Raw genomic sequence first — 25,889 nt, 5'->3', positions numbered from 1 at the left:
GTTGTTCTTATTTGAAACCCCACAGTGAAATCAAGTCATAAGGTCCAACAGCTGCTATTTTTCCCCTCCTCTTGCGTGCTCCAGCTTTTATATTCCAAAATAGTAATAATTATGAGTACAAAGAGACTCATGGTTTCTGTCTGCTATTGAAGCACGAGGGTGTTCATTGTATAATAGCAGGCATGAGAGAATAAAAAGGTTACAGGGTTGGTAATCAATAGGGACACTTCTTTCATCTGTGAAACAGAGCAGCTTTTGGTAGAATCACTTGGCTCCTGTCCAGAACCTCCAGAACAGGAGCAGAGCTGCTGAGCTGGCCCCATTCCATTCTTTTACACTCCCTTATCCTTCAGCCGTAGTAAGGTCACACGTACAAGATGCTCACAGAGGCAGCTCTACAGCCAAACAAACTGAACAGGACTAAGCATGATCCAAATGCATCAAGATCTCAGCTAACAACAGCAGACCCTTCCCACATGGCCTGTCCTCCTCCAACACCCTGTAGTGTCAGTAGCGTTAAATCTTTCACAACAGAAAGAAGAAAGAAGCTGCAAAAGGTGAAGTGAGTGGCCCAGGGGATGCAGTGGGGCTGGAACACTTTGATCAAAACTCACAGCAGCAGGACAGGGTTGCTGAACAGCCCCAACACCATATTCAGCTCCATTTAAAGAGCAGCTTTGCAGGGAAGCAAAGTATAAAAGGGAAAAACAAGAATACAAAGTCCAGAATGAAAGGAAGACACAGATCGGTCAAATCAAAGACTTGGGATTTTAGATGTGCTTTTATGGAGACCCAGCTAAAGTTTTTGACTGAAACAAGCCCTAGGATCCCAGGCTGTTCTATTCAAAAGTGCAATACTTACCTCTTCATTAGCCATCAGCCTGTTTTATTAAGGTGATATTAATAAGGTGCTTTTTAATGGCAATACATTAAAAAGTGCTCTCAGCATGGCAGAATGAAGCTACTCACCAGCATTCAGGTGACAATCTTTAATCTGGAACTGAAGCTCATTTTCATTTGGAATATCCTTCCATGTTGCAAGAAAGACCTGGCGCTCTAGAAACAAAAAAAACCCCTCAGCACTCTTGGATCCTCACAGGACCCCAGCATTGATTAACACACCACAGTGTTCCAGGGTAGACACACAAAAGGGCTTTTGCTAACTTTTTGCCCTGCTGGGGTCAGATCCAGGATTTATTCCTGGATTTACCTCAATCTCTTTGTAAAAGCAGCAAAGCTTTGATGGATTTTGGCCTCCCCCAAAAGAGAGATAGTCTTTGCCATAGGAGCTGTTTACAAGCCAAGAAGATGCAGGATTTGACAAGAAGGAAGGAGATCCACACATTTAGGATTATGCTAGTGAAAGCTGCTTTTCTAGCAACTTCCAGCTAATTCAAACAAAAATTTAATAAAGGTGACTAGGAATACACCAATTCTAGTGAAAATGGTACAGGGCAAATTCTAGAACCATTCAAGTGAATCAAACCATCAAAAAAACCCAAAACTACAACAAGCCCAACCAAAACAAATACAAAAAAAAAAAAAAAAAAACCAGCTTCAAAGAAAACAGATCCACCCTTTGTCTGGCAGAGAGAATGAGAGGAGGGGACTTGGGCTCTGGCAGTATTGGAGCTGGAGGACAACAGGGACAGGCCACCAGACCAGACCTGCTGAGGTGCAATGGTTTGAAGGTTAAGGCACAGGTGAAACTGAGCCAGGAGACACCTGCAGCCAGCTGGGAGCACAGCCTGGCTGAAGGAGGCTCACCACACACCCCAGAACACTCACCCATTTTGCCATCCTCCACAAAGAGCACGTTGAGAGGGATTAGGCAGCTGAAGTAAAAGACATCAATGTTGTTTTTCACAGCCACCTGTCACAGAAAAAAACCCAAGGAGGTTAAAGAGTCTCAGCTGGAACACCAAAGGGATCACACCCAGTCTCATCACCCTGGAGTGCTGTCTGAGCAGGGGCCAGCTCTGAATGGGATGGTACTGAGCTCCTGGGCAGTTTCAGACAAGGACCAGTCCCCTGCTCTATTTTCACTGGAAGCTGCCCAGTCTGTTCCTGTGAACCTTTTATTGTGCTGCTTCAGAGCCAGTTCCACTCAGGGGCTCACAGCAGCATCCTGGCTCTTCTCTGCTCTTGTCCAGCCCTTCCCTCTCCCCATTTCCCTACACCTCCCAGGTACATCCCAACCTCTTGGTTGCACTGTAGTGTCTGTCATACTGCCCATCAGCTTCTTCATCACCCCTCCTTGCCATTCACTCTTGCAATTCCCCAGCTCCAAACCCCTGAGCAACATTCTTCATTTTCACCTTCATTTCCTTATTTTTCACCTCTTTGATTAGTCCTGTCTCAGTCCAGACACTTTCTAGAAAGCCTCAAGTGGGTCCATTGCCTGCATCTTCCTTGCAGCATCTCCCAAGATTCCTGCCTTTCCCTCAGTAAAATCTAAATAGGGAATATGTGCAGGGTGTTGATTCCTGGAAGAAGAAAGCCCTGCTACAGAGCAATCAGGTAACAAAAGATCACTTGACAAAAGACTTAATTCTCAGTGTCATTAAACTCCACCAGCCAGGGAGTTTACCCTTATCTGCTTTGTCTTTATCACACACACTTGCCATGTTCCCCACTAATCTCTGCTAACAGTTTTCCCCAGGCTGAGAGCTGCTGGGACAAGCAGGAGCAAATGGGAGGTCTGAGAGGTGCACTGCCAAAACACAGCACAGGAAAAGGCAGCTCTGGTCTTTATTTCCATGCCTCTCATGCCCTCCCCAGTCAGCCCACACAGTGGGAGCCTGTCATGGGAGCACAGCTCAGTAGACACCTCCCATTGCTGCAAGAAAGGAATCTCAAGCCTTGTAAGAAAGACCCAAAATTGAGGTTGTGTGGGGAGTTTTGGGAGCCATTTGAGCTCCTACTTCGTCTGAAAAACCCCAGAGGGAGTTGTCCAGTTTGTCACCCTGAAACACAAACCAGACCATGCTAAATGCTGAGCCAAAGGAATAAATTTGCTGCTACAAAGATTTATGGCAAGACAAACCTCATTGACATTAATAATTACATCTACTGATGTCCTACTGGGAAAATCTAATGTCCCATAGGGGCAAGTTGAGAAGGACACCCACAAATGTTGGTAAAAACCAGTTAAGGATAGATAAGGAAGGGGAATAAAGCAGTCAGCTGATCAAACATGCATGCAAGCCATAAACAAGTGGAAGGAGATCAAACTCCCAAACTTCTGGCAATTGCAAGGTCTCAGAAATGCAAAGAACTGCAAAAAGGTAAATGTGACTATCTGTGGTGCTCCTACTTTTCAGCCACCACTAAAGGTAGCAGCTTATATTTAATTCCCACAGTGCAAACCAAATTAAGGAGGGATTAGTCTAAAGCCCACTAAAACCACGTAAATGATGGTGTAACTGAGGAAAAACCTGGGATTGGCTCTCTGTAACAGGGAGTTGTTACATGCTCTGATTGCTGGCGTCATGCTCACGAGTTGGAGGGTTCAGTGTTTGAATAAGAGGGGTAAAAGCAGATTGGTGGGTGGATTTCAGTGATTCACCACTGCAAAATATGATGGAACACATTGGGTGAGGAGCCAAAAATGCACCTCAGAGTCTGGGAGGGGAGAGCTGGGGGAGGGACAGCAGTGTAGCCATTCCAGATGCTGTGCTTGGATATAAGTCATGGAGATGAGCCAGAAGAGGGAAAATTTAGGCTAAATGTCTGGGAAAACCAACAGTGAGAATTATTAAGCAGCACTAAATTCCTCTGAGGAAGAGAGAAGCTCCAGTGCTTGGACTACCTAAAATCAGCCTTGACAATGCTCTCAATAAGAGGAACTGTAGGAAAACAACAAAGCATAGCAGGGACTGCACTGCAAGACCCAAGATCTTTTCCAAGTCTGATTTAATGATTAATTGCCTTGCCTCAGAACAACAGAGATTACTTAGCTTTTGGTAGCTAATTGTTGTTGCCATACAACAGCAGTTTCTTACAAGAGGGGCTGGAAAGCAGCTCCTTCTCTCCAGTCACGGTTCTAGAGGCACACTCCAAATTAATATGCCAGCCCTGTCCCTGCAGTTATAAGGATGCTATAAAAAGGTATCTGCTGACCTGCTTCTCAACTCTGCAGAAACACACTGAGTAAGCTGCTTTGGCTATCTCTGGAGAGCTACCCAATTATGATGCTCTGAAGTGCAATTTCTTCCCAGTAAAGAAAAATCAAGCCACATGGCAGCCTTCCTCCCAAACTGCATCTCTGGGCTCAGGAATGGCATCACATGTCACCTTGCAAGCAGCTGTAATAATGCAGGAATCAGCTGTCACAAATCACTTTTGCACACAGGGTGGAAAAAGCTCTCCTTAACCTACAGCACTGGGACATGACTGGGGAGCTCCTCAAAATGAGATTCTGTTGGTCACCACCCCACACTTCCCCCAAACTGTGCTCCACAAGATCTGGTCCATCAAAAAGCACCTGCAGACATCTGGATGGGGAAACTCACACCAAGAAGAGGCCCCCTGAGCTGGTAACAGCTTCCCAAGGTCATGCTCCACATCAGGAGCATCCAATGCCATCTGACAGGCTACAAAAGCAGCCACAGGCAGAGAGCAGATCCACAGCAACATCTGCAAGAAGCTGAGAGGTTATAACAGTGACTTTCCAAAACAATCCAGTGCTCCTCAGGTGGGAACATTGTCCTGAGACAGGCAAAGACATTTGATGTGATAGCAGGAGCTGAGAAGTCTCACCAGGTTTGACATGCCTGTAAAAGAACTTGTGCTGGCATTCAACAAATCCTCCTGTCCAGACCAACTTTGCTCATGGTTCTGCTTTAACCTGCTGGCCTGGACATGAACTATTAAATCTCTAGCTAGACCTTTAGCTTCAGACATTTCAGAGTTGAAACAGAAGCATTTTTAATAAAAATGGCTTTCCATCTGTGATCTTTTAGAGATGGAAAAAAAATATTGGTACCTTGTGAATTTAGTCAAGCAGCCTACAAAGCTCTGAGGGATAGAAGTCAAAAGGTGTCAGATTTTCATGTGATACTTGACTGTTGAAAAGGTGTGAGCCCATTAAAAATCGGCTCAGGGTCACCAATTACTTATGCCTTGTTCATGATCTGACTAGAGGAAGCAGTACCTCTAGAAATAACCCCTGGTCTATATTTGCTCACCTCCCAGCACGAGCACCCTTCTGAAGAGCTTTCTTGCAGTCCAGCCCTCTGACAGCCCAAACATGGTATTTTGGGGAAGAAGTACCTCATAAGAACAATGTCAAGTTATTTTCTTCAATCCTGTATGTTTCTGATGCTTTAAATCTCAGACTTGAGCAACAGAACTGACTTTCAAAGTCAAGTCTGAAAGCAACACAGATGCTTTCCATCAGCAGCAAGTACACAACATACCCACTTGGAATCCCATTAGCACCTACACTAAATTAAGGATTTACTTAAGTTGGGTTTTTCTTTAGAGCCTGGTAACAGCCAAACTGTTAAGGCAAGAACAACTCTCCTCTGCAGAGCCTTTTTTACCTCAGCAGGTCATGGCTTGCTCTGTGACAGTCTGCCCCCAGGGAATGCAGCTCCTCCATTCATTTTGTGTGACAGGCAGGGTTCTCAGGATCCCAGGGGTGCCTGCAGCCTCTGCTCTTCCCACAGGGATGAGCCTGGAGCTGTGCAGGCACAGCAAGGGTTACACCAATGGTCAGGGAACACAGACTTACTGGAAGGTTTGTGCTCTCCTGTGCCTTGCTGCACTTCAAGTTCACAATGTACAATTTATAAATGTGCTGTACCATGTGGCAGACGTGCTCTTAACCTCCAAACCAACAGCTTTCCACAGCTGAGTGAGGAACTGGCCACAGATGCCAAGCTGTGATCCAAGTCTTTAATTCAGAGTGTTCCCAGGAGGGTTCCTTGCTGAAATAAGACTCTCACAAGCAGAGACCGTTGAAGAATAACCCAGGCAACAAACCCAAGCAGCATCTTCCCCATCTAGCTACCCACAGGTGTTCTGTGGTGGCTGGTCAGGGATTCTGACACCACTCACACACGGGCAGATATTGTGTCATTTATCAAGCAGGCTCTGGAGGGTGAACATCTGCTGGCTGGAATTGCTGCTCACAACGATTCCCACAGAGAGCTGGATGTGTGAAATCTGTCTCCAAGTTCTGAGTGCTGTGTTTGTGACCTGAGATACATTAACAGCTCTGATGAATGAGAGCTCCAGTGGTTCTGCACTGCGAGACGCCGGAGCGTGGAGGAGCACAGGTGATGAGTTACAGACTGGAAGGATAAGCACCATCCACTGCATCAGCAACACTGATATCTCCTCAATGAAGAAGCTACACCTTCCTCCTCTGTCTCTACAAAAAGGTTTTGCCAAAGTGTCCTGCACCTCACGCTGCCCAGCAGCAAGTCTGTGTTCCCAAGTGCCCCTCCTCAGGGAGAAATGCAGCTGGCAGATCCTTCCTTTCCACACTCAGATAATTTTACTGAATAAAATAAAAAAACAGTTTAAAACATTCCAGCTTTTTTCAGCTGCATGCTCTGTGGCTGCAGCAAGCAGGGCTGGCAGGTGACAGCAGGATGTGACACACTGATGGTGCATTATGAAGGTGGATCCCAAGAGTGGCTCCAGCCTCAGGCAGACTTGCTGCTGTTCCAGGAGTGCCTACAGCTCATTTTCACCTGCACTGTCTCCTGCAAGGGGCTATAATCTCACAAATGAGATGATCATATTTGTGGCATGACAGGCCAGGCCTGAGCTCTGAAACTCTGGCTGCAGGTTGGCTCCACATCACCCATTTCCAGGATTAGGGGAGCAACTCTCATGTGCTCCAATGGGTATTCCAATTTCACAGCATTTCATAGCTGCTAAAATGCCAATTATTAGGAAAAGTGGTTCTTTTTAGCATGGAAAGCCTCTCAGCCCAGGCATTTTCTAACTCTAAATTTGACTCGAAGAACTATCTGGAAAGAATATTTTCACCAGTGCAAAAAAAAAAAAAAAAATTTAGGAGGCATCTTCCTCTTTCAGAGCTGAAGGTCTCACACACATGGTGGCAAAGATACCTCCCCCAGCCCAACTCTCCCCCCTGGTATGGCCCTAGCAGCCCATATGTCACCAGCAGTGTCACCACTGCTTTGATTGTAAAAAGGCAACACTGCACAGCTCCCAGAGATGTCTCCATGGCTATCAAACACCTAGGAAGCTCAGCACAGCCTCTCACAGACCTTTGGGCAAGGGCTTGCTGTTATTTATTGGTGCCATGTTCTGACCACAGCACCCACAATTTCCAGGCAGCCCCAAAAACGCTGACAAGGCACTGCAAAGGTGTCCCCCACCAGAAATCAGAAGCACACAAATAACTATGTCAGATTTTCTTTAGTGACAGGCACACTCCAAAGGCAGGTTTTTAATCTAACAGAAGTGAAAAAGATAAACCAGAGAGCAGGGACTAGGGTTTGTTCAGTGCTGTGTCCAGTCTAGCTTTACCCTTTGGGTAAATCTCCGCTTGACTGGGAGTTAAAGCTGAGTCAACAAGTCATGAAAATGATCATGATTATTTTAGGATGCAAGGGAGAAGCCTGGCATTCAGTATCACAAGATGCAAGGTGACTAGCAAACACAAGACTTTTCAGCTATATTTTACCTAAGTAAGCCTCTGAAAATATTTCAGTCCTCCTCATCTTCTTGCAAAAATGTCTTTTTTGTTACCTTGTCAAATATTTTAGTTTCTCCCCATGATTACAAATGTCAAGATTAAGTGAGCTGTATTGGGTGAAAGATTAGAAATGGTAATAAAAATAACCTGAACAAGACATGAATTCATTACTTCTGAAATAGTTGCCTAAGGAATGTGTAACTAGTCTTTGAAGTGTATAATTAACATGACAAAAAGTTGAAAGCTATCAGTTTGGTTACTTCAGGACTTATTTTTCTTGTTACTAAAAACAAAAAACTCCCACCAGAATAGGAGATGAACATAAGGTCCTCAGGTTGAAACCAGCCCTACATCTGCTTCAATGTTCCCTAGCTGAGGAAAAAAACACATTAAGTAAATTCAACCTGATGAGTGTTTTGGTTCTTCAATGAATACAGGAATATTTGTGTTCTCTACTCCTATATTATGCTATAAATTGTTCTCTAAGTAGGTCACCAAGGCGATTTCTGAATGTTTCAAGACAAATCCTTTCTACATGAACCCACAAAACAAAACCACAGCCTTGCCTGTCAGGGCATTGATAGATCTCCATCAAGCCCACTGCTGTCAAAAAAGTAAGGGGAGTGCTCTTTTTAACTTGGCATCTGCTATCATGATTCAACTCTTTGCAGAGAAATATACTATTACTCCATATGGCAGCTTCCCCAATTGTAAAAGGGCAGCCAACTTCTATGGCAATGAGAAGTGTTAGCAAATTAACAACTGAGTCTGGCACTAATGAATGCTCCACTGTCTCAATAGAAGGTAGCTGGAGGTTTCCTCACATGTTTTCTCTTAGCTTTGTTCTAGCAGGAGATGCTACAAGAAACAAACTGTGTTCCAAGCCCTTCAGAGATTTAATAACCCAAATACTTCACTTCCCTCCTGATCAAAGGAGCTTGAGAGTGCCTCGCTGAGAGTCCCCAGTGCTGTGGAGGCTGGCTGGGACTGTCACCTCCACGTTCCCCTCAGAGCAGGAGCCAGATTTCACCACAGCTGACCCAAATGCCACCTCAGCTTCGTGACCTGCAGAGGGAAGGCAGCTCTTGCAGAGGCTGGAAGGGCCAGCTGTGGAAGGCAGGCCATGGAATTCATTCACTGCCTGTGCTCCCCCGTCGCATGACTGCGCTTGGAGCCCGAGTGTGGGACTGCTCCTTTGAGTGCCAGAAAAGCTATTTCAAGCTGTTAGCCCAAAGACTCATCAATAAGTCATAAGGCCCAGAATGGAAGTCAAAAGAAGGGGAAAAAACAGTTGCTGAGGCAGAATAAATAGTAACTTCCATTGCATTCTCTTAAACTAAAAAGAGAATGAGCTGCTTAAAAATATTTCTCTCTATGGGCTGCTACACTGCAGGAACCCAACCCAGTTCCACCTCCTGGAACCTGAGGTGAGAGAGGCAGCTGCAGTTCAAGTTAACTGCATTTTGGGATACTGGGAAAGTCATCCTGGAAGACCCAGAGCAGAAGCAGGAGTTGCTGACCTCCACTCCACAGCATGGCAGCAGTGGGGAAGAGCCTCCTTCCAGGGAGAATTGTCTGCCTGATGATTTCCAGACCACTGGAGACAGTCTCTGGTCCAAAGCAGAGGGGGAACATCTCCCTGCATCTCTCCTGCCTTTACCAGATTGACAGCCCAATCTGATAAAGAGGCTCCCCCAGGGAGTGCTGTCCCTGCTCTGCACCAACACTCTCATTAATGAAACATTAGCTGCTCACATCATTTCTCTTCTGCCTTTCCTGGAACACAGTTTGCCTTGGATTAAGCTATCTGGGTCAGGGATGTGCCTCTGTGAAACACCCTGGAATTTAAGAGCACTAGAGAAATATTAATCACTCAGCAGCTGCCATCTTTCCTGCAATTCTTTTAATTGCCTCAATTCTTACTGACAGCTCTCTCTGCCTGCTCCACCACAGGTACTTCCTCTGTTCAGATCTGCTCCAGTTCTTGAGTCCAGCCAAACCTCATGCCCAGTTTACAGAACAGTGTTACTGCAACAAAGCCCTTAATCTATACAGATTCAAGCAGTTGGTTTGAGGTGTTTGAAAAGTCATACAATTCAACAAGTTTCCATTTCAGTTTTTCTGGGGAAAGCTTGGAAAAGGAAGAGGACTAGGTTTTGGCCAGACTTGAGGCCCAGATCCACAAGGTCTGACTGTTTACACGTGGTATTGTGTGATTAGAGCCTTATCACATGGTGTTGGGCACCTGCTGAGCTCCCCCTGCCCAGAAGGAGACAATCCTCACCTGGAGGTTGTTCAGAGGCTCCATTTTCATCACTGGTCCCAGGGTGTTGAGGGGCAGGGAGACATCAATACTTTGGTTTGGCATCAGAGGTGTGTGAATGGCCAGGGGGGTGCTTGGGATGACTCCAAAGCTGGGCAAGAGAAAAACAGAGGTGATGAGAGCAGCCTTGCATTGTCTGAAATATGTCCAAAATATAATGTCCCTTTTGCCAAGCATCACCTGCCTCATCTTCCCACTACTCCTGAGGTGCCCCTGCTGCTGCTCCAGGGAGGGAACACAGCTCAAGTGAGCAGACAAAGTAGGACAAAGCAGGGGAAACTCACTCATTTGCTGACAAATTCACCACCCTGCCCCAGGGACCACCTCCTGGAACTCTCCCATTTCCCACATGGCACTGGTCTGTGTGCTGAGCACCAGCCTGCCCAGCAAGGAATGACCTGGACTCAGAGCCAGGTGCAGTTTCTCTGCTCCTGAGCTCCAGAGCACTGCAGGTAGGGTGCATCACACACTGCACGGCTGCTGCAGGGGCAGAGGGACCTGGAGCCAGCACACAACAACCAGCCAGCCAAGGGAGAACATGTGGCTTGGAACAGCACTGCAGAACAAATGAATCAACACATGCAGCTGCCTGGTCCTGAATGACAGCACCTGGCCCAGCTGCCTGGCTGGAGGCTCCTTCACTGGGGATGTGTCCCAGCAATGTTTACTTGCCTCTTCAGTCCAAGGAACACTGAATTCCACAGGCACCTCTGCTGAGCATGGAGAAGAGGGAAAGCATCTCACATTTAACACAGCACTCCTGTACTACAGACCAGTTGCTTTCCAAAACAGATGGAAGCCCAGATGTTTTGATGTCCACTCGTAAATGCATTTCTTTAGCAGAATTCACCTTAGCTCAGAGGTCTCAGGGTGTTTGCAGGATGGATAGGTGTGGATTTTTATTTACTCACTAAAAGCCTGATGCTGTCTCTGCACAGTAAGACACATTTATCAAGTTTGTCACTCTTTCAGAAGTCAATAAATGCCCCATTCTTGGTTCTCCTTAGTTTTCAGCTCTAGGAAGCTGAAATAGGAATATTCCTAGCAAGGGCTTAGCCACATGATTTGCCTTCTGCAGCCATTTCACCTTGGAGGACACAAACCCTCGTGTTTTCCCTAAGACTCAGAGGGGAACCAAACTTGCAGTGGGGCTAAGGGGCTGTGATATTACAGCACACCAGAGCTTTAGCTTTCTTTTATTTTTTTTTAAATGCTTTATCCCAAGACTGCAGTGAATACCATTAGCAGCAGCAGGAAAGGAGGGAAAAACAATAGAAACTTCCCAATCACAAACCTTAATATTTACACTTAAATAATCAGCCCTCTGCAGCTCTTTCTAATGCACCAGGCACAGTGGAAAGCATTGATAGGAGAACAGCATTTGGAAAAGAGTAAATAAATAACAGTAGATTGTATATGGAGCTTGTGCTGCAAGATGAAAAACTGCTGGTTTATTGTACAGTATTTAAACTTTTTACATCCTCGAAGTAGGTGTGGCTAAAACATAGCTTGATGGATGGGGGGAAAAATCACAAAAAGAATGCCTTTTCTTCCAGGTTAATTTGCATGAAACATTCACATACAGCAGCTTAGCAAAACTCTCCAGAAAATATGGCAGTCCAGGGAGAATATTTACTAAGACTTATTTAGCATAATGACTTTTCTAAGTAAATCTTATTTGTCCCAAGAAATCCTGAATTTGCAACAGTGAGATTAAAGAGATGGTTTCAGTGCATCTTCAGCAGAGAGAAGCCTTTTCCAGTGAAGTGATATTAAGGAATATAGAGAACATGTCAGTCACAAGATACTCTTTGCAGTCCTGATAAGAAGTAGCCTGGTCCTTGGTGAAGATAACATACAGCAAGCCACAGGATAAGCTCTCTGGATAGGGAAGACACCGTGGCTGTGCTGCCATGTCATGTACTTTGTCTGAGATGGGTTTCCAAGAACAATCTGAATTCTATCATCCAAGCTCTGAACTTTCAAGTGGCTGCTGCTTCTGACAGAATTGTTCTGCTGCTTATTACAGGGAGAACATGTGCCACAGGCTCCGAACTTGCAACTCCTTCAGAGACAAGCAGCTTTATTAAATAGTCTTGTGCTTCCAGACAGTGTGAGGGGCAGCAGAGCAATTAAGTCAGGAGGAAGAGGCATCATGGGTTGATACTTGTGCAGCTCAGATCCTGCCTCTGTGCTCTTGCTTTGCCCAGGGCACTTACTGGCTATAGACTCCCCACCCTGCCTAACAACTCATAAGGCTGCTGGAAAACTCCACTGAGGTTAAATGGGGCAGATGCTGCTTCAGAGCTGGGAGAAGGATGGCACTGTCTGCTGCCTGTTTCCTCTCAGATTTATCAGTCTGTGTTTTCAGCCCTTTCACACAATTGTGGGGTGATGGAGAGGTCAGGCTCTATCATCCAAGCTAGTTCCATAACTGCATTATACACCTAAGCACAAGCCCTCCTTATATTTAGCAGCGTAGGCACAAACTCCTTTCCCAGGAGAGCTCAATCTGTTGAACACAGTGCATTGCTAATTACTTCTTACCTGTTCTTATTGAACTGAATGGCAAAGTCAGTCATGTGCTGCAAAGCCTTATTGGTAAAGTTCATCTCCATGTAGATGTGTCCCTGCCTGTGGCTGAATGTGCCTGAGATCTCCAATCCTTTAGCCTTCACTGCAGGCAGCCAAACCTTGAAGACAAGAGATGTCATTCAGCATGAGCAGCCTGGCCTGAAGATAACAAACAAGCAGAGTTTTCCAATAAACACAAGTCCTGAGCTCAAAAATCCACCTAGACTGGCACACTGAGCCCAGAAAGGCTAAAGAAACACTGCAGGCAAGATGGGACATGGGGTGTTGAAAGGATTTAGCACACCACTGAGGAATAACCTTGCTGCTCCTAATCCATATTTGTTCACAGCACCCACAGAAGAAGAAATCAAATTACTACAGCATTAAAGTGCACAAGAGCAGGGACAGCTTGTGTCCATCACAGCAATGTGAGACTCACCCACTCTACTGCTGGACTTCTCTGAGGGCTGGTTGGGCTGTTAGAGGCAGGACAACACTAAAGTTTGAACCAAATAAAATCACAGGGCTGATACTATTACCTGTTTGGTTCTGGATTCACATCTCTGTGATTTGACCCAGATCTGAGTGGTACAAAATGAGGCACTACTTAACTGAAAATGACTGAATTACTGTGGGTTTTTTTATATAAGGTGCGATAATTGCAAAGACCAAAATCAAAATCTTTGAGTATGGTCTGCAGTACCTTGAGATACTCAGTTTCAGAGGACGCTTTAAAATTATCCACCCATGGAGTGCTAATTGAGTGCTAATTTTTGTTTATCCCCTTTCAGGAACCTGAGCTCCCTATGGCTGCTCCACAGCCAGTTTCCAGAACCATGTTCTGTGTCTCATGATCTCTCCCAATTCCATGCTTCAGCCAAAGCCTCTGTGACTTCTGTTGCTGACAGAACATTTCTCTGCATCCCACTGCAGCACCATCATCCCAACCACATGATTTTATCTCCACTGTCACGTTGGATTCCTCCAAATAAACAAACAAACCTGCTAGGAAAGTTGTTGCAAATTCTGTCTTGCCCCCAGTTTTCTGGGGATGCTTGTTAAGAAGCAGGTCTGCAGGAAAGCTGCTCTGACACAATGAAAAGTCTCAAATCTTATCTAAGCCATTCTTTAGAGAAATGCTGTCAGGTAAAATGAGGGAACTGCTAAAATGCAAAAAGTCTGTAACTAATAACCAACATGGCCTCCAACACGTAGTTACTCTACTTGGGAAAAGCCCAAGGCACTCCTAATGGGACTGAGTTGAAGTTTTAGCACCAGAAACCCACAATAAACGGGACAGGTGAGCAATGTCAGATTTGTAGCTCAAGGGGAGGCAAGAAACTGGGGATGATTGCTTTTCCTTACGTACAGACTTGGGAGCCACATATCCTCCAGGAGCCATCCCTATGCCAGATGAGAGCTCAAAGAGATCGTTGAGTCCACTGCTGACCACTGCTGGGGTGGGAGAAGGGGCAAAGGTGGCTGGCACAGAGGAGGGAATGTAGGTCTGTCCCACCTGGAGGAGTCAGAAAGAACAGGCACTCATTAATATCACGTGTGAGCACTGCTTATTAAATAAACCACAAACTCGGGCAATATCCTAAATATTTAAAAGCCATTTGCAGCTTCCCCATTGATTTATCAATAGTGCTAAATTATGCATTTGAATTCCAAAGCTCTTGGCAGCTAATCCCTGCACTCGGCTGTCACCTCAACCAAGCTTCCACATAATTTGTTATAGCTCCAGTTATCTGTTCCCACTATATCTCCTCCTTATAAGACAATATGCTTTGTGGATCTACCCTACATAAACCTAGGGAAACGATCAAATGCTTCAAACCTTCCCCCAGCTATGTCAGTCTTCAGGAATCTGCAAGATTTTGCATATCCAGAGATAGCAAGGGAGTCATGACCATGCTGTGTACTCCCACCCAAAGCCAGAACTCTGCACTCTCAGCACTCAGGCCCTAAAGGTTCATTACATGAAGCAGAGTCTGCCAGAGGACAACCTTCCTGCAAGAAGGGCAATCATTCCCTCCCAGGACTTAAATGAGGGCATCAAAGCTGGAATATTAACCTTTAGGTGCCCAGCTTCAGATGGGACAGTCCCACTCAAGTTACTCTCCCAAGTTCTCTTCCTAGCAGGATGAATGCTGTGCTTGAGAACAGGATTCCCCAGCCAGCAGCCCAGAAACAGGCAGAGTGAGCAGGACAGAACTGCCTGCTGGGTTTTTGCTGGCCCAGGAGGGCAGAGACCTGGCTTTGTAGGTATGATCACCACAGAGAAGCATCTCCCATGTCCTGCTGTGGGCTGCCTGTGTGTACAGGTGTTCTGTGCCACCAGATCTCCTCTGCCCTGTGCTGAAGGAAGGAAGGAATGCCAGATTTGCAGGGAAAGGAGAGAGAATGACTGCAGCCACAACAAGGGTCTCTGAAAAGCCCTCCCGCCAGAGCTGAGCATGCTTTCCTCACTGAATTACTAGATACAGAGTCCTAGGAAGAGGGACTGGAGCTTTCTAGGGGACACCACTTCAGGATGTGGCTTGGAAGCACGCTCCCTCCTGCCCACTGCATCTCCAAGCCATGTTTCATTCCTTTTGCACACTCTTCTGGAAGAAACTGCTATGAGCTTGAAGCCAAGGCTGCTGTAAGACAGGCTGAAACTGTCCCATGTCCTGGCAAGAGGTGTAGGCAGGAGGACACTCCCAAAGCACAGGCACAGAGGAGGTGGCCGGTGGCAGCACTGACCACATGTAGTAGGAAAGCTCAGAGCACCTGACCCTGATGTCCAGGCGAAAATCTTACGTGGAGTTTGGGAGGAGAAAGCACTGAGTTCAGGCAAGTCTGTGGTGACACTGGGTTAGGGTTACAGACCAGGCTTTGTGAGTAGGGATAAGCATCCTTGGCCTTTCAGCTGCTAAAGCAGTTGCACAAGGATGAGGCACTGCCAGGGTTAACGCTGGTGCTCCAACTAAAAGCTCTGAGGAAGAAGAGCTAAGCAGAGAGAGTGAACAGCTCTGGCCCTGGCTGCTCTTAGGAAAGCCCAGGTAGGAGCTGGACTCAAATCAACATAGGTGGTGACTTGTGTGTTTCAGTTGCATTTATCCATTTTACATCTTCAGGGCTTTAAAAAGCACCTTCCAGCACACAGTGGGTGAGCTTACACTGAAAAACCCTGAGCTTTGAGCAGCTTTGGAAATTGGGGAAAAAAATGGAATGGCACTTACTGCCGGGCTTCCTCCAATGCCCCCGCCAAGGTCACTGCCAAGCTGAAAGAGAGAAGGAGAGAGAGGAGAGGAAGACCGAGATCATTTGAGCCAAGGTCAGATGGCCGGGGCAGAGCCCGGGCACGGCGAGCACGGATCGCTCCTGCACAGGACAGATGGAAATGCAGTGCTGGGAAAGCACAGGGAACAGAGGGGCTGCTTGCTGCTGTGTGAGCAGAGCTACTTGGAGAACTACCCCATGCCTTCACTGTGGTTAATAAGAAACAAAATCCATCCCTTCTTGTGCCTGTTGTCTGCACCAAAACCTCCCTTCTTCACGTTTCATGCATCGGTGGTTTCCCCTCAGCCCTGCTGCTGCTGCCAGCAGGCCCCAAGCAGCTCCACAAAACCCAGTGGGGTAACTGTGAAACGGCATGAAAATAAAACTGTCAGGAAGGTTTGATTTTCTAGGGAACAGCTACAAACCACGGGCAAACACCATGCATCTTGGCTGTGTTCCTCCGACACGCGGCTCCTTTCAGCAATGAGCAAGAAAGAGAATGGGATCAGTGCTGGCTCTGACAACAGCTCAGAGAGGGGGGCTTTGAAGATGCTCCCCTCCCTCAGACAAGGAAAAAATACCTTCATCATCTAATAGGCACTCCAACAGCAAAGAGACCTCACAGTGCACCGGGCTATTTCAGTACCAATTTCTGCCACGCTACACAGACACATCTGAGGTGACCCAAACAGCCCTCCAGAAACACTAAATCCTCTCTGGGGTCCTTCTGCAGCCCACCTAGAAGCTCTGTCCTCACAAGTTCCCTTTACAAAACACCCAGACCGCATTCCCAGTGACAAAGTCCATTTTTCAAACCTCCACATCATTCTACATGCTCAGGAGGATTCAGAGATCAGGACAGGCTCCAAGGCTTGGCTACAAGTGCTGTTTGCAAGTACAACATCACTCCTGTGAACATTTAAAATGCACTTAACAGATAACCAGGAGGAAACAAGCACAGATCTGCAGTGGTTAATTCACTGCAGAGACATCTCCAGGCTTATCTGTGTCCCAGGCTTTCCTTCTGAAGATCAGGGTAATTTTTTTTGCCCAGAACAGGGCTTTTTTTGGGGTCAAATTCAGACAGGGAACATGACCTGACAACAGTCACAGAGGATGATGCAAGGGTGAGGTAAGAGCCAGCCCCATTATGAAAAGGCTGGACTGGCAGACTAGAACATCACAGCTCACCAGAGATAGTTTTACTCTTCCATTTGATTTGGGTTTGGGGAGTTAGTTTGTTTTTAAAAAAACATGCGACAAACTGGGTCAACGAAGGCTCTGGATATGTTGTTCAAATTAGTGCTGGTGTGTCAGAATATTGAACAAAAGCACCATATAGGCGATGCAAAAGCTTCCAGGATTGCCTGTGCTTAGAGCCAAAAAGGCTCTGACCTTTTCCCTCTGCACAAAAAAACTTGGAAATTAACTTTGCTCTGATCCCCTCCAGCCTGTTCCCTGAGAGATCTCACAGCAAATGTGTTTTATGCTGGTCAAGAGATACCATAAAGCTTCACACCTCTCTCCATCAGAGCACAGATAAAAAGGATAAATAGCCCTGAGAAGAGCAGCAAAGGTAAGACAGTGACTTACCAGATAATAACTAGCCTCCATAAAACCTGTAAAATGTGACAAATCCCTCTGCTTCCCTGGATCTTTCTCCTATTCCCAGGTACCCCTCCTTCCCCTAGTCCTCACAGGAGCAACATTAACCATTCTAAGTAGGTGTTAGAAAAGAATAAATCACACACAATTTGCTTTTTGTTAGGAGGCCTTAAGAGCTTTTTTCCTGGGTGGGACTCAGTTTATCCCTACTTGAGGCCATGGCAGAAGCTGAGGAGATTCCTCATCTTTTTCAACAGCCACCTCTCCATACAGCAACCCAGTCTCTGGCTGTCCAGTTTTGCTTAGCTGACTTAAGAAATAACAGATTAAATTGAGTGACTCCAAAGTCAAAAGAAGGATCAGTCAGAGACCAAAGGAAGCCAGCCAGAGGATGCAAATCCAATTAATATTGAGCTTATAAAATAAGGCTTATTACACTGTCAAGTCTCCCCCACTGAAACAGCCTGACAGAGCAGAGTTTTGTTCTATTGACTTCACTCTAAGCCAAGCCACGGTTTAGATTAATATATCAGATCACTTACATCTTGTTAGTGGCTCACTGAGGAGTAATAAATGCAACTATTACACCTCATCCCTATTCATAGTCTTGCATGCAGATGAACTTCAAGCTTTATATTGACAGCCAGCAAAGTCTTGGGGAAAAGAAAGAATCCAGTTCATTCCCAGATATTATTGTATGCACAGAGGATTTCTGGTTCTGTTGTCTGCAGCAGCAGAAAGGCTGGTTTATCAAGCAGCAAGCATTTTACAAGGGGTGTTATGGAAATGACTGAATAATTCTGCATAATCAAGCCAGATGTTAACTATTCTACCATTTCCTACTACACTCATCAGGAGCTGCAGGGTAGTAGGAACCCAACCTCGAAGCAGCTCGTACACTGATGTTGGCTGCAAGGGACAGGGAATGACACATTGGGGTTCCTTGAGCTACCCACAAGTCTTCCATTTTCCCTAAATGTCAGGCTTTGGGGGGAAAAGTAGAATGTGGATTTATTGCTTTAGTTAAGACTGCAGCTCTCACAAAAAAAAAGAAAAATCCCCTGATTGGCTCAGAGAATTTACCAGGAGCCCCTGTGTATTTTCAGATTGGATCCAACATCTCTCTTCCATTCCAGGAAGCTGTGAGCTGCTGCAGCCCCTCTCTAGTGGCTGGAGGGCTCTGCAGAGCACAGCCTGAGCCTCTCCTGGTTCCTGTGCTCGGGCCCAAGCACTGCAGACGTGCTCCAGAGCTGCAGAGCCAGTGCCAAGGAGCTGCAGCTCCTCCAGGTCCCCACAGGCAGAGCTGGCTCTGCCCTGACTGAAGAGAGAAGCAACAGCATTTCTACTGCACCAGAAGTTACAGGGGAGAAGTTAATAAAGAACCAATCAATTCCACATCAGATCTGGGCTGCACTTCCCATTGCAGCAGCACAAAGTCTCTTTTTCTGTTTTTCTTGCCTGTCACCCTCCCATGGCACTGATTCTTTCCCCATTCAGGAATTGCAGGTCTGGTTTTCCTCCTGTGGGATGCCCAAATCATAACTTTATTCCAAACTCATGATGGAAGAGACTGTAACAGTGATGTGTGTGAGTAAGAGGGAAGGAGGAAGACAGAGGGAACAGGAACCAATTACCCACAGAGTGTCCTCTCCCATCTGGAGTGACAGGCAGAGTGCAGAAGGAAAGAAACAGATATTAGTCAGGCATGAAGTGCTGCTGAAGCAATTCCCCAGGACTAGCAGAGCTCTGGTTAACCATTTCCATTTGTCTCATGGGCAGATAGACACTCCTGCAGGAAGGACAAGCTGGATCTGCCTTACAGGAGAGTCAGCAACAGCCCACAGAGGAGAGGACTACATTAATACAGCTGTCAGCCCCACTCACTGTGAAGGTGGGTGGACAAGGGCTGGCTCTTGATGGTCCAAGGGAGTTTGTGGCACTGCAAACTCCTGATCCTGATCCTAAAGTTGGCAGCTTTGCCTCCTGCTGAAGAGCACAAAGCCTCTGCTTCAGGATGAAGAGCTGCCAGCTTCAGAGGATGGACAGGGAGTCTCGGCCTCCAGAGGCATAAAACTTCTTCAAACAGGAATTCTCTTTATTCCCTCCAAACCTATCCTGCCGTAACAGCACCCAAGCAGCCACGTGTTTAAAGAAGAGGCTGTATCAATAAAAGCAGTGCCAGCACCTTTTCCCAAGCTGCATCAGCACTTTTACTTTGCACAAGTTGGCTTGGATGGTGCTGCAGCTGCTCTGCAGTTGGAGAGCCCTTGCCCTGCAATTCCAGCCCTGTGGAAGCAGTTATGCTGACTTATGAAGTGTAGCAGTGCTGGAGTTACTGCATTAGGAGGGTTTATTTGCATCTTAAGAGCAGCTTGTAATGAAGTGACTTTGCTGAAGTGTTCATGTGATCCTGAGGGGCTACAATCACTTCTGCAAAATGACGTGAGGCTTTTGGAGCACCAAAAAATAACAGGGAGGGTGGAGCCAGGGACAGAAGCTTCAACAACCACTGCTCAGCAACTGCCTTGCCTTGTGCCCACAGCATAATCAGGGCTTCCAGGGCAGCTGTGCATTTCCTGGACCACAACTCATGGGTTAACAGGGGACAGTTGCCTTCTCGCTGCCTCACACCACAAAGCAGGAGTCAAGCACCAGCTCAAGGTGCTGCCTGCACTCAGTAAGGCAGCAGCAAGGAACACAAGGCATTCACCTAACAGAAATGGGCTGAGGTGCTGAGAGCAGGGCTGCTGGCAGCCCCCCGGGGGCAGGCTCACCCTGTGAGAGCCCTGAGCTGCAGGGCAGAGCATGCCTGGGCTGCAGGGATCTCACTGCACGCACACTGTGGCTCACACAGAGGCAGTTCAGTGCCTAATTTGTGTCTGTTTGCACACCAAGCCAGGATTGCAGAGCACAAGGGCTGCTCTCCAAACCAGAGACAGCTGTGTCAAAGCTGCTGGAGGTCAGGTCACACTGCCAATACCACAGTCACCAGTTCCATGCACTTGCTGCTGATGCTTTGCCCTGCTGAGAGACTTCATTCAGCAAGCAAAACTGAGTCCTAACCATTTTCATTCCCAAAAGTGCAAAAAAACAAGCTGCTCACAAAGCTCTAGCAGTCCTGACTGCTACAACAGCTTTGAATCAGCTATGAATGAGTGACCTACCAAAATAGCTCCTTTTCCACACCAGCCCTGCCCCAGCAATGGATTTGTGTCCTTTGTCAGAAATCTTAACAGATTCCTTTATAGCTCATCAAACCTCCACAGCCCAGATGAAAGGAGTCACTCAGCTCCTTGTCAAAGGCTGGAGGAGCACTCTGGGAAAGGATCATCACATCCACTGCATAAATGAATGTTGGGGCTGACCTGGCACAGCCACTCTCACACTGTAGTTCCAGGAAAAGGTAAATGAAGTAACTTTCCTAAGATTATACACAGCAAATCACTTGCAGAGCCAGGAGAGGAATGTGGCACCCCAGGGCAGACTGAAGGTCACTTTGGGGCTTTTTTATAAAACATTGCCAAGCCCCTAATCAACCCCAGCACTCCAGGATGTTGTCCATTGAGGCCAGACTTTGAATTCTCCACTTGACAGCAGTCAGACAGGGAGGGAGGGACACCAGCAGCCCCTGCTCACAGCCTTGTGGATGAGGCAGACACTTCAGACTGCTGGAATTGAGTTTTCCTCCCAAGCTGCTGAGCCTGTGGTGCCTGGAGCTCAGGGTGAGCTGGTGCTCAGCTCCCACCACCCATGCCACTGCAGTGATGGGACAGCCCTGAATGGTGTGGAACAGACCTTGGGTCTTGGGGTCAGACCCCCCCTAAATCCATCCAGATTACACAGAGGGGCACACCCCACCTGTGACAGCCCAAACCAGTGCAGGCATTACAGAAAACTGTGGATAGTCAGTGTTTATCAAACAGCTTTTCAATTTAGGACATAAATCAACATGACCAGCTGCCAGTCTCAAATCAATAATATTCTTGTAGATGAGCGGCTAGAGCATTAAATAAAATCCTTACATAACAGACAATCCAAGCCTGTCCATTCCTGCAGATTTACTGCTCTGCCCCTGGGTTTCAAGCCAGCCTTCCTGGCTCCTGGCCACAGTGCCCTGCTCCCAGACAATGCAGGAGCTCCCAGGCAGCACAGTGTGCACACAGAGCTCTCCTGCTCTGTGGTTTTGCAGAACAAATGAACACACAGAAAGGTTTAAAAGCAAAAATGTCATGTCAGCACAGACAGACATCCTGCAAAGCACTGCACCATTGCACAGGAGTTGGGAGAGTGACTGTAACCTGCACGAAATTCAGCCACTTGAGGAGAAAAAAGCATCAAACTCCAGCTCTTGGGATGAACAGCTCTGCACTCAGCAATCTGCTCTCCCACGTGTTTTGTTTCTCTCCCATTAGTGACTGCTATGGCTACTTTACAGTGTGGAGCTGGAGATCCCAAGTAGCTTTCTAAAGTGGGCTTAGTCACCATTTTATAGAAAAAGAAAATTGAGCAGAGAAGAACAAGATCTGCCCATGGTGGCAAAACAGGGCACAACCTGTTCCCTAGAATAAAGCTCTCCAGAAGTCCTACAGCAAGTCTGCTCTGCTTACAAGCAATGCTCTTGTACCAAAGGTCCTTTTTCTCCTCTTTTTAATTGTTAACACATGCTCAGCATCTGTGCACGCATGTTACATTTAATGACAATTACAGAACTCGCTATGGAGATAAAATAAGATTTACTCACTAAGGAAATTAACCTCACAAGCAGCTGGAGTCTCACTAGTCATGGGCATAAATATCTGGCAGTGCTGGGGACAATTAAAATGAACAATATTAATTTGGTGTTTGTGCAGTTTTACACCATTCAGTCTCTATTTAAATGCCTGAAAGAAAAAGAAAAGCCCACAGTTTAAGGAATGGAAATGAAATGGCATTTTCCATTGACGTTAATGCTGCTGTTGGTCTTTCTGGGTCAGTCCCATTGGGATTTTCAGTGCAAGAACATCCCTGTGATGAGACAAGCCCTCCAAAGACAAGGGGGCAGAAGAGGGGATCAGCAGATGACACTGAGTGGGTGTGACAAACTGGCTGAGATCCTGCCAGCAGCCTCTTGCAGACCTCCAGCTGCCTTTGAGGCACTCACAGGACTGAGGCACTGTCACCATCACAGTGAGTGTCAGCCTGCCCAACAAAGCAGGAGAAGAAATGCACTAAAAAAATCTAAAGGAGTAACAGAAAGGGAAATTTCAAAGCAGAAGAATTCAGATATTGCTGGCCCCCAGGTGTTTTTGATCCCTGGTCAAGGATGAAGAGCTCAGCCCTTCTTCAAGGGGCACACTGGGATGTGTCTCACCTCCTTCCCACCCACAGCAATCAGGCCTGTGGGATCTGCAGTCTGAGACTGATTTTGGCATGGCACAAATGTGGTTTAATATTAGCCTGAGATGCAAATGCCAATCCTCTTGGCAAGCCTTGCAGCCCAGGGCACTTCCCAGCAATTTGGGTAATACCAGGTTAGGGTTAACCCAGCTTGAGACTTGTTAAACACATGCCCACAGCAACAAACAAACACACAGATCACATTCACTCACTAATTGAGCTTATTATCCTAGGCTCATTTAGGTTGGAAAAGACTTCCACAGCATTCCACCAGCACTGCCAAGGCCACCACTAAACCATGTCCCCAAGTGCCACGTCTACACGATTTTTAAGTCACCCCAGCACTGCCCTAGTGCCCAGTCCAGTGCTTGAAATCCCTTTTGGTGAAGACAGATTTCCCAATATTCAATTTAAACCTCCTTTGGCACAAGTAGAGGCCATTCCCTCTTATCCTGTCACTTGTTACCTGACAAAAGGGGACTGACCAAGAGAAGGAAAAGCTGGAGCTTTGATGCAACAGCCCTCCAACAGAAAGCATCCACCTTCCAAAACCACACCAGGATTCAGATTTTTTTTTTAGTGCTTCCCCATTTACTCAGCTGAGAGAGCACTGGCCATGCAGCCCCAGGCACAGCTACTCCCCATCCAGACAGGATCATTTTGTCAGATCACACTCCATAACCCCATGGATGTGCTTAAGGCTGGAGAAAAATATTAAGTAAAAGCCCGCTGCCATTTCAACTAACAGCTCCACTGTCAGAGCAGGTCACTAAATTAAGCCCATAAATGCCAGCTGTGAGACAGTTCTTCTCCCAAAACCAAGTTTTACTTCTATGGTGTCCATTTATTTGTGTGACACTAATGAGGAACAAAGGGTTACTGTGAGAGGCCTGGAAGGCAGCAGAGAGGAATTTAGGTGCAAACCATGCTGTGGTACCACAGGCAGCACCACCTTCTTCTGTGCCTTCATCCCTTAATTCCCAGTGCCAGGTTTTCAGAGGCATGACTTGCAGTGCAGGGAAAGGCTGCACAGCTCACTGCTCTGGCCTCACTGCTGCTTTCCCAGCAAGTCCAGCTTGGCCATTTTGTTAATCCCCAGTAAGAGCAGTGTCCCTGCTAGCCAAACACCTGTGGCTAGAGAGTACACAGCCTACAGCACCTCTGCCCTCTGTGAGAGCCAGTGCCATTAAGGGTTTATTGTTTCCAGCTCATTCGGTCATGAAGCACTGGAGCTGGAAATGTGTTTAACATTTGCTTTAGTAAGCTTATGGTGGTTTAAAAAAAATATAAATTTGACTAATAAGGATCTGTTGAATTGGAGGATTGGTTCATCCAGCTGCCTCCTACCTCTGTCATTCAGAGCTTGACTCAGAACTGAAGGTGCACCTGAACCAGGCAGAGAAAACCCAGCCCAACTCATCACAAGCCAAACCTCAAGCAAGACAAACCCACTCCAAGTCTGAAAAACACCCAACTATGTTCCCTGGGGCAGTCTTATTTGATTTACACGGTGCAAATATACCTAGGAGAGCTTCTCCCAGCAGGGAGAGCTGGGCATGTGTGTGCTGTGCTCCCAGGCTGACCCTGACAGTCAGCACTCCTCACTGCCTGGCTGCCACCAGCCTCAAAGCACAGCACTGACCCCGGCCCTGCTGCTGGCTCCCTGCTAAGTGATTTCCTCATTGCAGATCATGCCCAGCTCCCTCCCCAGAGCAGAGGGGAGGTGTGATTGCTCCAAGTGGGGCCTGACCCTGTTAGTGCCATGCGAGCAACTCTGGCACAGGGAGGACTGCACAGAGAGCTCCCTCTTGACTTCACTGCAATTAAAATGTCACTGATATTAAACCATGGCATGCTCTGGAGAATACACAAATGGGAAGACACAGGGTTACAGCCTGAGAGCTTTTGCATTGAAATTCAAGAGGGTTGGGAATTGGGTGGAATAAATGCCTTCTTCAAAGGGAGCCTGATTCAAATAGAAAGCAGAGAAACACTTTTACATTCTTAAAGCAACTTTTTGGTTTTCTTCTACAGAGAGAAAAAGCACAGTGCAAATATATCCACTGACCATGGGGATTCTACAGCATGCAGCAACATTCATTGTAGAGCAGGAAAAGCCTGCTGAAAGTTGGTACAATAACTCTGGTTAAATCCTCCTGGAGTTTCAGGACTCAGCACTGGGAGCTCAGCTGACTGAGCACTAAAAGCACAAATGATCAAGGCTTTGCAGAGATAAGCACAGCTCCAATTATCTCCCACCAGCTAAAGAGGATGTGCTGCTTACCAAGCTGTCCAGCCCTCCTCCCAGGAGGTCCACAGCACCCATCTGCATGGGGCACATGGACACTTGGGGCACATTCACAGGGGGCCCCAGGTCCAGGTTGAGGAGATCCCCCAGGAGGTCACCCTGGGATGGGATGACCTGTGGCTGCTCCAGGTTTGTGGTGGTCGTGGTGCCCACGGGGCTGTCACCAGCATCAGTGCTGTGGGGGGAGAAAAAGAAGCAGAAAAGACAAATATCAGTCACCTCTGGGCTACAGCTCCAGGCTCCCAGCATGGAGAAACACATCAAGTGGTGCCTCAGCAGCAGAAGCCTGGCAAAAGGTGGTGCCAGCAGCTGCTGTGGCCACTGTCCTGCACCAGGCACAAGGCTCTTCAGCACTTTGAGCACAAAGATTTTCCCTGCACTGGATGTGGTTTTCAGCCCAGCTAAGGAAATCTTGCAAGGGGTGAATCTTACCCACCCTGAGAATCAGAGACACCCTCCAAAACAGAACCATGGGTACCACATGGGCTACAGAACTGAAAAGAAGCATTTCCTACCTCAGATTAAACCAAGACATGATTTTCAGCCCATTGGGCCAGAGAATGACATGAGAACACAGGGGAAAATAAATAATCCAGATTTTCTCAGAGATCTAACACTGATAAAACCCTTGAGCCCTTACCCTAACTAGTGCCAACTCCACTACTTCCCTCAGATCTAGATTAATCACCTTCTCCTGACCAGCAGCAAGGTCCATCAGTCTTTGCTAATTGAAAAACTCAATCTAAAATTGATTC

At 46.9% G+C, this 25,889-nt stretch overlaps 1 protein-coding gene across 8 annotated transcripts in view; it reads right to left on the bottom strand.

Moving 5' to 3' along the window:
* The window catches only part of AP2B1 (adaptor related protein complex 2 subunit beta 1), a 76,016-nt gene that overhangs the window by 10,343 nt on the left and 39,784 nt on the right, over positions 1 to 25,889 (bottom strand). For 5 of the 8 annotated variants that reach the window (XM_021550980.3, XM_021550982.3, XM_031506439.3 and 2 more), the window contains exons 14-20: positions 25,111 to 25,309; positions 15,806 to 15,847; positions 13,948 to 14,094; positions 12,552 to 12,697; positions 9,966 to 10,095; positions 1,789 to 1,873; positions 970 to 1,056 (exon numbers count right to left, since the gene is read on the bottom strand). In XM_021550980.3, the coding sequence (XP_021406655.1) occupies positions 970 to 1,056; positions 1,789 to 1,873; positions 9,966 to 10,095; positions 12,552 to 12,697; positions 13,948 to 14,094; positions 15,806 to 15,847; positions 25,111 to 25,309 (836 nt within the window). The remainder of the gene's footprint in view (positions 1 to 969; positions 1,057 to 1,788; positions 1,874 to 9,965; positions 10,096 to 12,551; positions 12,698 to 13,947; positions 14,095 to 15,805; positions 15,848 to 25,110; positions 25,310 to 25,889) is intronic. The other 3 variants (XM_021550983.3, XM_085557487.1, XM_085557488.1) reach the window with 1 other exon arrangement.

This window comes from Lonchura striata, chromosome 19, assembly GCF_050655825.1.
Source record: "Lonchura striata isolate lonStrDom1 chromosome 19, ASM5065582v1, whole genome shotgun sequence".
NCBI classification, from domain to species: domain Eukaryota; kingdom Metazoa; phylum Chordata; class Aves; order Passeriformes; family Estrildidae; genus Lonchura; species Lonchura striata.
This window is presented reverse-complemented; position numbering and strand designations above follow the sequence as displayed.